We start from the raw sequence: 14904 nt of genomic DNA, 5'->3' as shown, positions 1-14904 counted from the left end.
CGTGTTCAAACAAATTAAAGTCCACCTCAGCTTTAAATTATTTCGAGATCTACAAAACAGTACTCGAGATCAAATGCCAAACACAACATCCATCCACAAGCGTCATCGTCAGAAAATGCACACCTGAATTTTACATTCAAACACTGCCACGCACGTTCAGGTCTTTGTTTTGAATCCCCTCCCGTGCGTCACCTCTCATCTCGGCGATTGATCAGTCCGCCAATGCATATTTCCATACATTAATTGCTACCAAAAACATCGTTCTACCCCTTTCTATGCTTAGACAACCAATCGGTGCTGCAGCTAAACACGTAATATACCCAAAAAAATTAGAAACAATAAACACACTTCGTCTGAAAATCACTGCCCTTACAATCCTCTTGCAAAACAACCCCTGATCGCAACAGCCAGGGCGTCCATCATCATGCTACCCAAACACACCGCAACCATGCACCATAAGAAATCACACTACCTCGTCACCGCATCGCACACGTCGATTTGTGTGTTCAGAACCCAAGAAGAGTTCCTGCTCCATCCTCCGACAACTACAATACTCCCGCGCTCGCCTTCACTTCACCCCAATCAGAACACCCACCCACAGCTACATCCAGCGTGATACGTCGTCCACCCAAAACCACAAACACTCACCTCCACCTATTTCATCCACACCGGCTCCAACACTACAAACACTAGTGTCCGAAGCGCATCGTGCCCCCTGCAGACTCCCACCTGCCATACACCAAGCTGATCCGCTAGTCACAACCTTCACATGATCCCATTCCACCTCCACTTCGCCCGCTCCTCTCACACTCTGCCCATGCCTCACTCAAAGTTCTCCTGTCCTACGCCCATCCCCTCCAATGCACCCCCTCCACTGCCAACATCACTCCCACAACCCGCATTCTGCACCTCCATGTCCACATCCACACAAACAACCCAAAAACACCTCATCTCCTCACATCCCTCACTCCACCCCATCTCTCTCTCGCCCCGCCTCTCTCCCCATTGCAATCATCACACCATTCACACACCATTCGTTCACCGCCCACCCTCCCGACCATTCTCCCCCCACTTTCCCACACATCCATGCTCTTACTCTTACATGACAAACAAATAATAATTTGTGATTCATATTCATCCAATCGCAGTCCCCTGCGCTACACTCCTCTGGGGGGAGCTCGCATCACCCCGTCCCCTTCCATCCCTACTCAATTCCCTATCCCTTCTTCCTCCCGCCATATACTCCCTTCCTCTCGACATCTCCTTACGCCTGCGCCTTCTCCCACTTCAATGGCTTCACCATCTCCCACGTGAAGTCCGGATCGTTCCGCCCGAAGTGCCCGTACGCCGCCGTCTTCTGGAACCTCTTATTCCCGCCCCGCTTCAAGTCCAGGTTGATGCACATCATCCCCGGCCTGAAGTCGAAGTTCTCCTTCACAATCTTCAGTATCTCCCCGTCCGCTATCTTCCCCGTCCCGTACGTGTCCACGAACACCGACAGTGGCTCCGGCACCCCGATCGCGTACGACACCTGCACGATGCACCGACGCGCCATCCCCGCCGCCACGATGCTCTTTGCCGCCTGCCGCACGATGTACGCCCCGCTCCTGTCCACCTTCGTCGGGTCCTTCCCGCTGAATGCACCCCCTCCGTGCGCTCCCCACCCCCCGTACGTGTCGATGATGATCTTCCGACCCGTCAGTCCCGCGTCCCCGTGCGGACCTCCGATCACGAACCGCCCCGACGGATTCAGATGGAATATCGTCCTCTCGTCCATGTACTTCTCCGGAATCACCGGCTTTATCACGTGCTCCTTCAAATCCCTTCCAATCTCCTCGTTCGTCACCGTCTCGTCGTGCTGCGTCGATATCAGCACCGTGTGCACCCTCAACGGCACCATCGCTCCCCCCTCGTTCCGGTACTCCACCGTCACCTGCGTCTTCCCGTCCGGCCTCAACCACGCGCACGTCCCGTTCTTCCGCACCTCCGTCAGCTTCGCTCCCAGCTTCGTCGCCAGCACGTGAGTCAGTGGCATCAGCTCCTCCGTCTCGTCCGTCGCGTACCCGAACATGTGCCCCTGGTCCCCCGCGCCGATCTCCTCCGGCCTCTTCGTGAAGTGTCCGTGCACACCCTGCGCAATGTCCGGACTCTGCGCCTCCAAGTTCATCAGCACCTTGCACTTGTCCGCGTCCAGCCCCACCTCGTCCGACACGAACCCGATCTCCCTGCAAGTGTCGCGCACAATCTTCTCGTAGTCCACCACCGCCTTCGTCGTGATCTCGCCGAACACCATCACCATGTTCGTCTTCGTGCACGTCTCGCACGCCACCTTGCTGTCCGGGTCCTGCTCCAGGCACGCATCAAGCACGGCGTCCGACACCTGGTCGCACAGCTTGTCGGGGTGCCCCTCGTTCACGGACTCCGAGGTGAACAAAAACGTCTCCATCTGCGCACCAAAACGCCATGTTACTCAATGAATGACAATGTGGGTAGAGGTTGATTTCAATGTTGTTCAATCAAACACACGACATTCACATTGTAAATCCTCTGTCGAAAATTGAAGACATTTCGCTGGACACCGTATCCTAGCGGCAGAGCTCCTTGGGGAGTTCGTAGACTAGCCGACTTCAAATTCAATGGCAAGTTGCGAACACGGCACAAGTCGAAGAAACTTACTTCGCAAAGTGAGAGTCGACGACTAAGAGAGCACTTCAGAGTGTGGAATCACAACAGCAGGCTGCACTACAGGCACATTTGCACTGAGTGAGGAAGATGGAGGTCACAGAACCGATTACTTTGTTTCTGTCTAGTCGCAGTGCAAGAATGCTTATAGAGCTGCCCGATGCAGAGTCCCAGTACACGACGACGACAAGCCGTCCGATCGTGCATCCCAAGGCTAACAGTCCGATAGCGCGCACCCCGCTATTCGGGGGCGAGGAAGTCGGCACCCAGGTGAGATTTTGGGCCGTAATTGCAAACTGCGAGGAGGCGGGCTCCGATGTTTCCATCGGAATCTCGCGCTCTTCTCAGCGACTCTCGCTGAACTTTCTGCTTTCCGGCATAATTCTTCGCGCGACCTGTCTCCACCATGTTGTCATATGGATGCGTCTCTCGAGCGCTTCCGCAATCCGAGACTTAGGAAGTTTCCGCAGAGCACATGCGCATCCGCGGCATTCACCACGGTCTTGCCATGCCAGCCAGGCGACGCGGCGACGCCCCTGGTGTGACGATTCTGCTGCTGTAGTTGGAGCTCTGGTGCTATGGTGCCATGCCTATCTCCTCTTGCTTCATTCCCAAACCCTAAAATAGATTGGTTTATTTGGGGCTGAGGATTTCCTGAGGTGCTATGGTTTACTTCATTCTATCTGGATGGATTCTGATAGAATCACCAAATTAATGATTTACTGATCAGAATGTAACGTTCAGGTTCTTTGCCAAATGTTAAGAAAACTCATTTATTGAAGAACTTGTAAAAGTCAATTAATATCTGGTTGGTGATCTTTTACGAATTTCGTTCAAAAGCTTCATATTATCTCAAAAAACACTACAGATATAATATAAACATATTAATAGCATTGTGATAATTAAACATGAGTTCAATCTATTTGTACTACACATGTTAGACACATCTTTTAAAACAATGTCCTTATTATTTAAATAAACAATAATAATAAAAAAAAAAATCTAATAGGTAAATTTTCCAAGGATTCAAAATGATAAATAACAAATCAATCATTCAATCTCATTTACAATATTTTTGATAAATTATGATTCATCAACATGTGTATGGATCAGGGACAATAAAGTATCACAACTGTTACATTGTGTAATAGAGTGGGTTCAATTTAGTCTAAAGTAGTAATAATACACACTCATAGAGTGATATCCCTCAGTTTTTACACATAGTTCAAGAAAAACTCACTCAAACAAATCACAGGCAGTAGATGGGCATGGACATGTAATATTGCAAAGAGTGATTACCTCTCACAGTGGGTTCTTTTTCTTCTGAAAACCTCAACACATGAGAAGTGTCTACTTCCTCGACAATACAAAATCAGCTGATCCAGTTGACAAAGGAAAATCAACATCAAGTGTTGAAACGTAAGAATTATTCTTACACATGATAGTGGAAGCAACCAACAGAATCCACATATTGATTAGACACTACACAAGTATTGTGTGCATAAAGTTGATGGCATACAAAAAACAGTAATATTCAGAAATGGTATCTGCAAGCGTTGAAACACTCCACCTCATAAATGTATGTATTTGAAGAAAAATAAATTAAATTGAGGTAACATTTTTGAGATAACATTTACAACTAAATGGTGAAGTCTATTTTATATAGTTATGGGCCCATGACACTGCAGAAGCTTAAATCGAACACCAGACTCACATGGGGTGTTGTAGCTGCAGCTGGCTATGAATGGAATCCCTGGTTTGTCTGCAGTCTGTGGGACCTCCCCAATGTCAACTGCTATTTAAACAAGGGTTGTTGACCCTTGTAAACTGTTATCCAGTGGTTAATGAGGAATGAGTTTTTGGTATTCACTAAGTATTAACTGTTGAATGGAATATGTGTTCAATATGACCTATACAACAGTTCTCCAAGGTCAGGTTTGGCAAGCCACAGCGAGGTATTTCAGAATGAATGTGCACATTTGTGAGGGTCCTTGTATACACGGAAATACCAATACAAATGCACATATGTACAGAGATACGACATTGTTGATTGCCACGTAGGTTCCACGTAGGAATCCGAAGTTGAGCCAAGCCGCTGCGGCCAGATCCGCACCCTGGGGGACTGGGGGACCGGCGCACCCGGTCACCTCATCGTTGACTCCAATCCTGCTCCTCTTAAGATCCTCGAAGAACAAGTTGAACATCCGATAGTTAATTGGATGAGTAATCAGCTGGATGAATATTTGGCGTTCGGACAATTTTTCACATCTGAATTTGGGGATCTCGACGGGCAGGGTAATGTTTGTCAGCAGCACAGTGTGAACAGAACCCACGTCATATTTCTTCCGAAATTTGCTGAACTTACGTGTTTTATAACAGGGAATGATGACAAATACACGTTTATGTTTTTGAAGTAAAAAATAAATAAAAAAATAAACACCTGAAACAAGCAGATTTGAATGAACAATCAATGTATAAAAGCTAATCAGAAGTGGGACTCAAAAAAGGTTGGAATAAGTTTGTTTTCATTTAAACAGAGTACTGTTGATTGGGGGAGACGAGTAGAGATCAGACTACCTAATGGGCTTCTTCATCATTCACACTAGTCTGGTTGTCATGTATTGCTATTAATCAGTAATATTATGTAGCCAATATTTTGAAATACAAGATAATTGAGATCTTTCGGTGCTAGTGTTCAAATAAAAACAGATATTTAGTTATAACACAGGAATTCATGTTGTGTTTCAAAAACTGAAGTGTGTAGTCAAACAACAATACAGTTACTTTTACAGTTCGATAACAGTTGTAATTTTTTACTTCAAGATTAAAATGTATCAAATTCGGGGTTTTAAGTGGAAAATCATTTGTAACATCTTGCCAATTCACAGCACTTGTTTGCTTGATTATTGTGGAAAATCTTCGATGAAAGTTAAAATGAAACTTGAACTATAAATCTATTTTTTCAGTTGACAATTTTTGTTTCTGAAGCCATTCTTTTGAAACTGGAAAATGAAAATGTTACGAGATTGCAAGTCTTTAGACGTTGTAACGATGAATACAACAATCTGTAATTATCAATGCAAGATGTGATTCCATATTCAAAAAGCTGCATTTGAATTTAAATAAATGAATATAACATCACAGAAACTTGTCAAACAATTTCACAATTATTTGAATTTACGTGTGTGTGTTTATTTATATCTATATCTCTCTCTCTCTCTCTCTCTCTCTCTCTCTCCATCATAGAAAGAAGAAGAAGAAGGGGAAAAAAAAAGAAAAGAAAAAAAGAAAACTGATTATCACAATTCGTTCTTAAATGTAAAATTCAACATTACAAATTAAATATGTGAACACGAAGGCCTTGAAAGATGGAACCTCAACAGAAGAGAGAGAGAGAGAGAGAGAGAGAGAGAGAGTGAGTGCCCACATGGGAAGAAGGGAAAGAAGCATGCAAGCATGCAAGCAAGCAGGAGGGAAGCGAGGAGCAGTGAGAATGAACCTGGTCCGGAAGGGAATGGAAATTCAGGCTCACCATTCACTGTGACCGTGTGTGCGAGTGTGTGTCTCTCTGTGCATGAGTGTGTGTCTCTGTCATGAATGAGCTCCATTCTTTTCGCCAGGAATGGCTCCTGCTCCAAGTGCCAGGGCTATTGTCCAACAGGGCATCGGACGGCGCGGCCTCGCCGTGAGCTGGAACGCCGCGTCGGGAGGAGGAGCCTATATCCATTCCATCTCCCGCTCCTCTCCCTCCCACGCCTCCTCGTCGCTTCTTCACTCCTCCCTTGTCCCGTTTCTCTCCTCGCAGCACCTCCTCGCTGCGTCTTGCTGCTTGGGTGCCGCTGCTGGTCGAGGTCCCCCTCTTCATCGCGGCTCGCCTCACAAGGTACGATGCGGTGTGGTGTGTTTCGTCGCAGTAATATACCCACTTCCAGGAATTCATTATAGTCATTGAAAACTTTCTGTCTCGTGGGGTTTTCGCAAGTGTATTAGGTTGAATGGAAGATCTGTCAGTGAAGTAAGGGAGCTCGAATGCGTTGGGCTGTAGTGGAAACCGAATGTTTGTTCGGATTCGTGGAGGTATTTATCGATGGTGTAATAGCGTATAGATGCAATTTGCGTCTCCATTTCCTCCTCTGGGGAATGACCCGAGTCGAGGGTTTCAGTTCGTGTTGGAAGCTTGTCAAGTTAGGGTTTAATTTAGAGTCCGAGAGGGTGTGCAACGTGGTTTGTTCGAAGAGAGATGCGACGCCTGCTGTAGATCTTCATGTATATGAGCTGTTTCGAGGATATTCTTGAAGGAGGTTAGTCGTTTCCCTTGGCATGTGACAAAGACATACTCGATGAAATGTACTTAGGAACGCTCCTGCCTGAATCTTGAGTCGAGCTCTGATTTCAGTCTGCAATTGTTCAAACTAATTGGCATTCGGAAGCAATCCATACTGAGTGAACTGGTCTTGACGTCAATAATTCGTCTAATGGACAGATGGAGACGTTTTTGTTCACCTCGGAGTCCGTGAACGAGGGGCACCCCGACAAGCTGTGCGACCAGGTGTCGGACGCCGTGCTTGATGCGTGCCTGGAGCAGGACCCGGACAGCAAGGTGGCGTGCGAGACGTGCACGAAGACGAACATGGTGATGGTGTTCGGCGAGATCACGACGAAGGCGGTGGTGGACTACGAGAAGATTGTGCGCGACACTTGCAGGGAGATCGGGTTCGTGTCGGACGAGGTGGGGCTGGACGCGGACAAGTGCAAGGTGCTGATGAACTTGGAGGCGCAGAGTCCGGACATTGCGCAGGGTGTGCACGGACACTTCACGAAGAGGCCGGAGGAGATCGGCGCGGGGGACCAGGGGCACATGTTCGGGTACGCGACGGACGAGACGGAGGAGCTGATGCCACTGACTCACGTGCTGGCGACGAAGCTGGGAGCGAAGCTGACGGAGGTGCGGAAGAACGGGACGTGCGCGTGGTTGAGGCCGGACGGGAAGACGCAGGTGACGGTGGAGTACCGGAACGAGGGGGGAGCGATGGTGCCGTTGAGGGTGCACACGGTGCTGATATCGACGCAGCACGACGAGACGGTGACGAACGAGGAGATTGGAAGGGATTTGAAGGAGCACGTGATAAAGCCGGTGATTCCGGAGAAGTACATGGACGAGAGGACGATATTCCATCTGAATCCGTCGGGGCGGTTCGTGATCGGAGGTCCGCACGGGGACGCGGGACTGACGGGTCGGAAGATCATCATCGACACGTACGGGGGGTGGGGAGCGCACGGAGGGGGTGCATTCAGCGGGAAGGACCCGACGAAGGTGGACAGGAGCGGGGCGTACATCGTGCGGCAGGCGGCAAAGAGCATCGTGGCGGCGGGGATGGCGCGTCGGTGCATCGTGCAGGTGTCGTACGCGATCGGGGTGCCGGAGCCACTGTCGGTGTTCGTGGACACGTACGGGACGGGGAAGATAGCGGACGGGGAGATACTGAAGATTGTGAAGGAGAACTTCGACTTCAGGCCGGGGATGATGTGCATCAACCTGGACTTGAAGCGGGGCGGGAATAAGAGGTTCCAGAAGACGGCGGCGTACGGGCACTTCGGGCGGAACGATCCGGACTTCACGTGGGAGATGGTGAAGCCATTGAAGTGGGAGAAGGCGCAGGCGTAAGGAGATGTCGAGAGGAAGGGAGTATATGGCGGGAGGAAGAAGGGATAGGGAATTGAGTAGGGATGGAAGGGGACGGGGTGATGCGAGCTCCCCCCAGAGGAGTGTAGCGCAGGGGACTGCGATTGGATGAATATGAATCACAAATTATTATTTGTTTGTCATGTAAGAGTAAGAGCATGGATGTGTGGGAAAGTGGGGGGAGAATGGTCGGGAGGGTGGGCGGTGAACGAATGGTGTGTGAATGGTGTGATGATTGCAATGGGGAGAGAGGCGGGGCGAGAGAGAGATGGGGTGGAGTGAGGGATGTGAGGAGATGAGGTGTTTTTGGGTTGTTTGTGTGGATGTGGACATGGAGGTGCAGAATGCGGGTTGTGGGAGTGATGTTGGCAGTGGAGGGGGTGCATTGGAGGGGATGGGCGTAGGACAGGAGAACTTTGAGTGAGGCATGGGCAGAGTGTGAGAGGAGCGGGCGAAGTGGAGGTGGAATGGGATCATGTGAAGGTTGTGACTAGCGGATCAGCTTGGTGTATGGCAGGTGGGAGTCTGCAGGGGGCACGATGCGCTTCGGACACTAGTGTTTGTAGTGTTGGAGCCGGTGTGGATGAAATAGGTGGAGGTGAGTGTTTGTGGTTTTGGGTGGACGACGTATCACGCTGGATGTAGCTGTGGGTGGGTGTTCTGATTGGGGTGAAGTGAAGGCGAGCGCGGGAGTATTGTAGTTGTCGGAGGATGGAGCAGGAACTCTTCTTGGGTTCTGAACACACAAATCGACGTGTGCGATGCGGTGACGAGGTAGTGTGATTTCTTATGGTGCATGGTTGCGGTGTGTTTGGGTAGCATGATGATGGACGCCCTGGCTGTTGCGATCAGGGGTTGTTTTGCAAGAGGATTGTAAGGGCAGTGATTTTCAGACGAAGTGTGTTTATTGTTTCTAATTTTTTTGGGTATATTACGTGTTTAGCTGCAGCACCGATTGGTTGTCTAAGCATAGAAAGGGGTAGAACGATGTTTTTGGTAGCAATTAATGTATGGAAATATGCATTGGCGGACTGATCAATCGCCGAGATGAGAGGTGACGCACGGGAGGGGATTCAAAACAAAGACCTGAACGTGCGTGGCAGTGTTTGAATGTAAAATTCAGGTGTGCATTTTCTGACGATGACGCTTGTGGATGGATGTTGTGTTTGGCATTTGATCTCGAGTACTGTTTTGTAGATCTCGAAATAATTTAAAGCTGAGGTGGACTTTAATTTGTTTGAACACGTGATGTAAAATGGAAGAGCAGCTTATTGAAAAGCTTGAAGTAATTAACTGGTGGATGTGCTTTGGATGTTTTTGGCAGCAGAACTAATAGTTTTTATGGTTTGGTGCAATGAATATGCAGCTTGAATATGTGTGTAACAAATTATGTTCATGATCTGATTAAAATTTTGGGATCATAGCATTCTATTAGTTCAAGTGTAATTTTTCAATACTGATTTTTTCACATTATTTGTCAATCTTATGTTTTAATTCTTCTTTTCGGTTAGTTTTTTGGATTAAAATATCTAGTGCACTTGAATAATCCAAGTGTTACGGGATATTGAGTCAGCAATAGTATGTCTTAAATATGTCCTAAAACAGTGGAACAGTAAGTGACGTATAGGAGAAATTCATTTTAACTGATTATGAATATCATGTACTAATGATCCTTTGTCTCTTATAATTATTATCATCATGTGAGTTGGGATTTGAATGCCAATAAAAATAAAATCACAAGAAATAGAAGAAAATGCATAGTTAATTGAATGAAACAATAGTTAATTTGACAAGCATATTATGATCTTGGTTGTAATGTTTTTATCTTCGATTTGTTTTCATGTATTTATTTACAATACTTGCTTTGGTATGTTTTGTAAAATATAGGTCAAATAGATTTTAATTTTAAATCATTTAAAATTAATAAAATTTGGATTAGAATATCTATATATATATATATATATATATATATGTATATATAGTATAGTACCTTGTTTATTACTATTTCTTAACTATTATTTCTTCCTTATTTGATAATATTTTAAAGATTGTGGATATGCATTAATTCAGAGAAAGGATTTTTAATTCATCATTGTTAGTCTAGTCATGGATTCATCTTCTTGACTAAATCAATGAACTTTATATTGCTTTCTACTTAAGTGTGATGCTGTCGGGGTAGAAAAAATTTGCCAAAAACAAAGCATTGGGCTTATGGCTGTCATTAATTGTTCAACCAAGTCTCAAGATATAAAAAATTTATTAAGTTTATATATAAAATTGTCGATGGGGAGGTAGGCGGAGCAACAGAGAGATGGGGCGGAGTGAGGGATGTGAGGAGATGTGGTGCTTTTGGGTTGTTTGTGTGGATGTGGACATGGTGGTGCAGAATGTGGGTTGTGGGAGTGATGTTGGCAGTGGAGGGAGTGCATTGGATGGGATTGGCGGTGGACAGGGGAATTTGGAGTGAGGCATGGGCAGAGTGTGAGAGGAGCTGGCGAAGTGGTGGTGGAATGGGATCATGTGATGGTTTTGACTAGCAGATTAGCTTGGTGTTTGGCAGGTGGGATGGGATCGAGGGCGAGTTTTGTTAAGCGTGCTTTATTGTTTTAGGGGCTAGAGGGGAGATGCATGGGAGGAGATGAGGTTTTTGGATCGTGGGGGTTTTCTTGAGGGTGTGGCGAGGCACTATGCGGGTTTGTGGGAGTGGTGTTTTTTGCAGGTTGTCGTGCATTGGTGGTTGATGTGCTTGGGTACTTTTGGTTATTAATATACGACATGTTTAGAGTGCGTGTCAGTGATTGAGAAAAGTAGTTTGTGGAAAAGGCGGAACTGTGACCAGATACGATGGAGCAGAAGACGGTCTCTGCGGGATGCGGTGTGATGCCGAATGATGAGATTGATGAGTTTTGCTGTGCTGAAATGGGGGGTAGTGAATCAGGGGTGGTATGCGCAGCACAATGCAGGAGGTTAATTGTAGCAAGTTGGAGATGACGTCGTTGAGCTGGTGGAACAGGCGGTGATGCAACGGTTGTGATTGTTTGTTGGAGGGTGACGAATGAATTTGAGAGTCGGTGGAGAGCGTTGTGGTCTCCGCACAGGAGCGGTTGCATTGTTGGCGATGGCTTGGTGTTTGGATTGTGGTGTCATGTGGTTGGCGTAATACTCAGGTCGTTGGAGTGGGAAAGTGGGGCGATTGGTTTCGGAGTGATCGTGGTGCGGGGAAGGAGAGGGCAGGTGTGTTATGTTTGTCCGAGGATGTAGGGAGAACCCTTGTGGAGTTTTGGACTTCTGGATTGAATTGTGCGATGGGATTACGGGGAATTGTGATTTGTAAATGGTTATGGAGGAGGTTTGCTCGGGATTTTAGATGGTGGATATCTTGGTTTATGCGGCGTGGGGTTGTTGCGTATGAGGAGCTTGGAAGCGGAGAAGGATTAGTCTGGGGTGCTGCATCCGCTGTATGTGTGGTAAATTGTGTTTTCTTAATTTGGTCAAGGGGATTGTGAAATTTTTATGAAGCTGAAGTGCTGGTTTGAAAAATGTATGTGTTTTGTGAAACTGCAATTGCGTTTTAATGGATAGCTGGATATTGCGAAATTATGTGTGAGCTTCGGATGTGTTTGCGGAATATAATTTTTTCATACTTTTAATCGTTTGCAAAATGAGTTAACGGGAAAGAATAGTGGTGTGAGAATATTGCTTGGAGAGCGTCAACATGGATGCAGAAAATTATGTATTTTTTATAGTGCATTTATATTGTACATGGGATGACATCACAACATCCTAGATTATTTTGGAATTGTTAGTTCATACAGATCATACATATCATATGTATATTAATTTGGACATTGAGTGAAAATTAGTTTTAATTCGGACACTTCATTGACATTCATATTTTAGAAATTGGATTGTGCATAATAAGTGCATTGCACAAATGATAAAGTAGCACTATATTTACAATAATGGAATAGGATAACCATTTGCTAATGTAACATTTAAGGATACTGTTAATTATAATGTGTTAAGGATTTGTAAACAATTTTGATGTATAAAGTTTTAACTTAGTAATTAGAGAATGGCAAATTAGAGAAATGGCAAAAGAAAGAAAGCATGTGGATAATAAGAGCAACTTTTATAGCAGGTTGGTGTAATGTTGTGCAAATAGAAGAAGGTTGCTTCGTATTAGTCCATCTAGCCTATCTTATCATGGGAATTCTTTACCAAATATATTTTGATATATGTATTGCATAATGTTTCTATTTTTTTTAGTATAATATATATTTATGGAAAGTCTTCAAACTAGCCTATTGTGGTTTAGATTAATACTTTAATTTCGTATTTATAGTTTTTTCTTCTATAGATTTATTTTTTTTGTTTTATTTTAAAATTTATTTATTGAATATCTAATTATTGTGAAAGATCTTTCTTTTCTTTGTCTTAGCACAAAACAACAAAGATACTTAAGGGTTTAATTTCTTTCTAATTTTGTCACAACATTACAAGAATTTTTTAACTTCATTGCTTTGTTGCAAGATGGTAAAAACTCTATCACTTCTTTATTTTGCAACTTCTCTCTATTTTGTTAAAAGGTAGAAGAAATTGTCTTCCTTCTTCATTTTGTGACTTTCTTGTTCTAGTATAAGATCCCAAACCTTATCTTATTTTCTTGTTTGGTTTATTTTGTTGCAAAGGCACATACATCATTGCAAAGGTAGTCTCCAAAGGTAGTCCATGTGAATAATACCAAGCATCTTTTTTATGATATAGTACAATGTCAATTTATCTGTGGTGGTAGTGGTAGTGAGAATATTAATTTGCAATTGATATAGTCTTTTATTAAAAGAATAGTTTAGTTTAATATCAATACATAAAAAAATTATTATGCATGTTTATAAATCAAAATAAATATGATGTTCCTCTAAGTTTTTAATAACTTTAATTATAATTGATTATATTTAGAAATTTATGATTAATTTAAAAATAAAAATAAAACTTAGAATCACCTCTATGATATTGTTCAATAGAACAAGATATAATAATTAATCCTTCATAGATTTTGTATTGCTATTACAATTTTCACATGAAGCATTATCTATTCTTCAAAAAAAATCTAGTTAGTGATTTCCTCATAACAATTTCATGGTATTAAACACATATCATTTATAGTAAAGACTAATTTCAAATTTTTTGGTTTCTTTTTATTTTGACTTCATGAAATAAAAAAAATGATTGTTTATTCTAAAATTAAGACCAAATATTAAATTTAATAATTTATTATTTTTTCACTCTACATAGGATATTAAAATTGTATAAGTAGTACATAGTTGTATTAGTAAAAACTTACATACTTTCAATGTATATACCATATTTAAATTGTAAACATGTGAAATATTTCTTGATTTTTTGAGTTTTTAACTTCTTGATAATATATTGTATTTTATTTTTATATGATTTTTTAATCTAATTTAATTAAATTTATAACCAACCAATAAACTTTAACATAAATATTTATATATGCTTTTTAAAAATTAATTTCTATCAATATTAATACAATTCTTAATATATTATGCTTTTTTTAAAAATTATTTTTAATAATCAACCTATTTATGTACTTCATATTTTATTTCTTTATTTCTTTATTTAAATTATAATTTTTTTATTAATTCTAATGGTGAATCGTTTTCTTGCTTAGATTAAAACTACAAGTTCAAATATTTGCAAGTCAATGCATATTTTTAGATAAAACTTTAAAAAATAAGACACAAATTATTCTTAAAATCTATTTTAAAAATATTTTTATTCTATGCATTACAAAAAATAATATTATTTAATAAAAATCTATTATATTAAAAAATAAAAACATATATATATATATATATATATATATATATTGGTAAACAAATAATGTAATATTTAAAGATTCAAACAACACATTATGAAATTTTTATATGGATATAATTTACATAATTAAATATTAAATTTGAATAATTTACATTAATATTTTTATTATTATTATAATTATTATTTATGTGTATTTTTTATTTAATAAAATACGTGTACGGCATGTGTATTCCCAGTACATCTAGATGTCTTTCAAGAAACTTTGTTTTCTTTGTTTTATTTAAATGAAACATTAGATGTTTTTGATGTTTTTGATGATTTTAAATAACATTTTCAAAATTATTATACTGAGTTTGTAATTTTGTATCTATCAAATTGACCTATTGTTCAATATAAGGTGCTCGGAAAAAAAAATATGTTACTTTGTTCTAATTCTATGGTAGAGATGGTTGTTTGATCACAGCTGATTTTATTTTTGTTGTTTTTGTAGAAACTGTTTTCATTTTTGTTACTTATATAGATTAACTTTGCCAGCATATAAATACAACGTTTTATTACATATATATATATATATATATATATATATATTTAAATTATGTATTTCCAAATTAAATACAACAGTAATATACTATCATTCTTACATGCTATATTTATAAATTATTTTAATTATATTTATATTTTATAGTGCAAAATTTATT

The 14904-nt window shown here is 42.0% G+C and overlaps 2 protein-coding genes across 3 annotated transcripts; one reads left to right on the top strand and one right to left on the bottom strand.

Annotated features, from left to right (window-relative positions):
* Positions 1 to 1103: 1103 nt before the first annotated feature.
* On the bottom strand, positions 1104 to 2819 carry LOC112272659 (S-adenosylmethionine synthase 1). The gene is made up of 2 exons (XM_024500639.2): positions 2677 to 2819; positions 1104 to 2446 (listed from the first exon to the last, which is right to left on the bottom strand). Exon 2 carries the CDS (start codon positions 2444 to 2446, stop codon positions 1265 to 1267), a length of 1182 nt encoding a protein of 393 aa, XP_024356407.1. The 5' UTR covers positions 2677 to 2819; the 3' UTR covers positions 1104 to 1264.
* A 3627-nt stretch (positions 2820 to 6446) lies between these two features.
* LOC112272885 (S-adenosylmethionine synthase 1) lies at positions 6447 to 8508 on the top strand. 2 transcript variants are annotated; one of them, XM_024501062.3, is made up of 2 exons: positions 6447 to 6565; positions 7166 to 8508. In XM_024501062.3, the coding sequence occupies exon 2, from the start codon at positions 7166 to 7168 to the stop codon at positions 8345 to 8347; it is 1182 nt and encodes a 393-aa protein (XP_024356830.2). In that variant the 5' UTR covers positions 6447 to 6565; the 3' UTR covers positions 8348 to 8508. The 2 variants fall into 2 exon arrangements, with proteins under 2 accessions (XP_024356830.2, XP_090100711.1); XM_090244585.1 differs by having other exon boundaries at positions 6447 to 6983.
* The last annotated feature ends 6396 nt before the right edge of the window (positions 8509 to 14904 follow it).

This window comes from Physcomitrium patens, chromosome 19 (genome assembly GCF_059467195.1).
Source record: "Physcomitrium patens ecotype Gransden chromosome 19, ASM5946719v1, whole genome shotgun sequence".
NCBI classification, from domain to species: Eukaryota; Viridiplantae; Streptophyta; class Bryopsida; order Funariales; family Funariaceae; genus Physcomitrium; species Physcomitrium patens.
Note: the sequence above shows the minus strand (reverse complement) of the source record. Positions and strands in the feature narration are given on the sequence as shown.

What these genes read in the sequence shown, in the direction of transcription:
- LOC112272885 (XM_024501062.3), top strand. Translation starts at nt 7,166, where the DNA reads ATGGAGACGTTTTTGTTCACCTCGGAGTCCGTGAACGAGGGGCACCCC.
- LOC112272659 (XM_024500639.2), bottom strand. Translation starts at nt 2,446, where the DNA reads ATGGAGACGTTTTTGTTCACCTCGGAGTCCGTGAACGAGGGGCACCCC.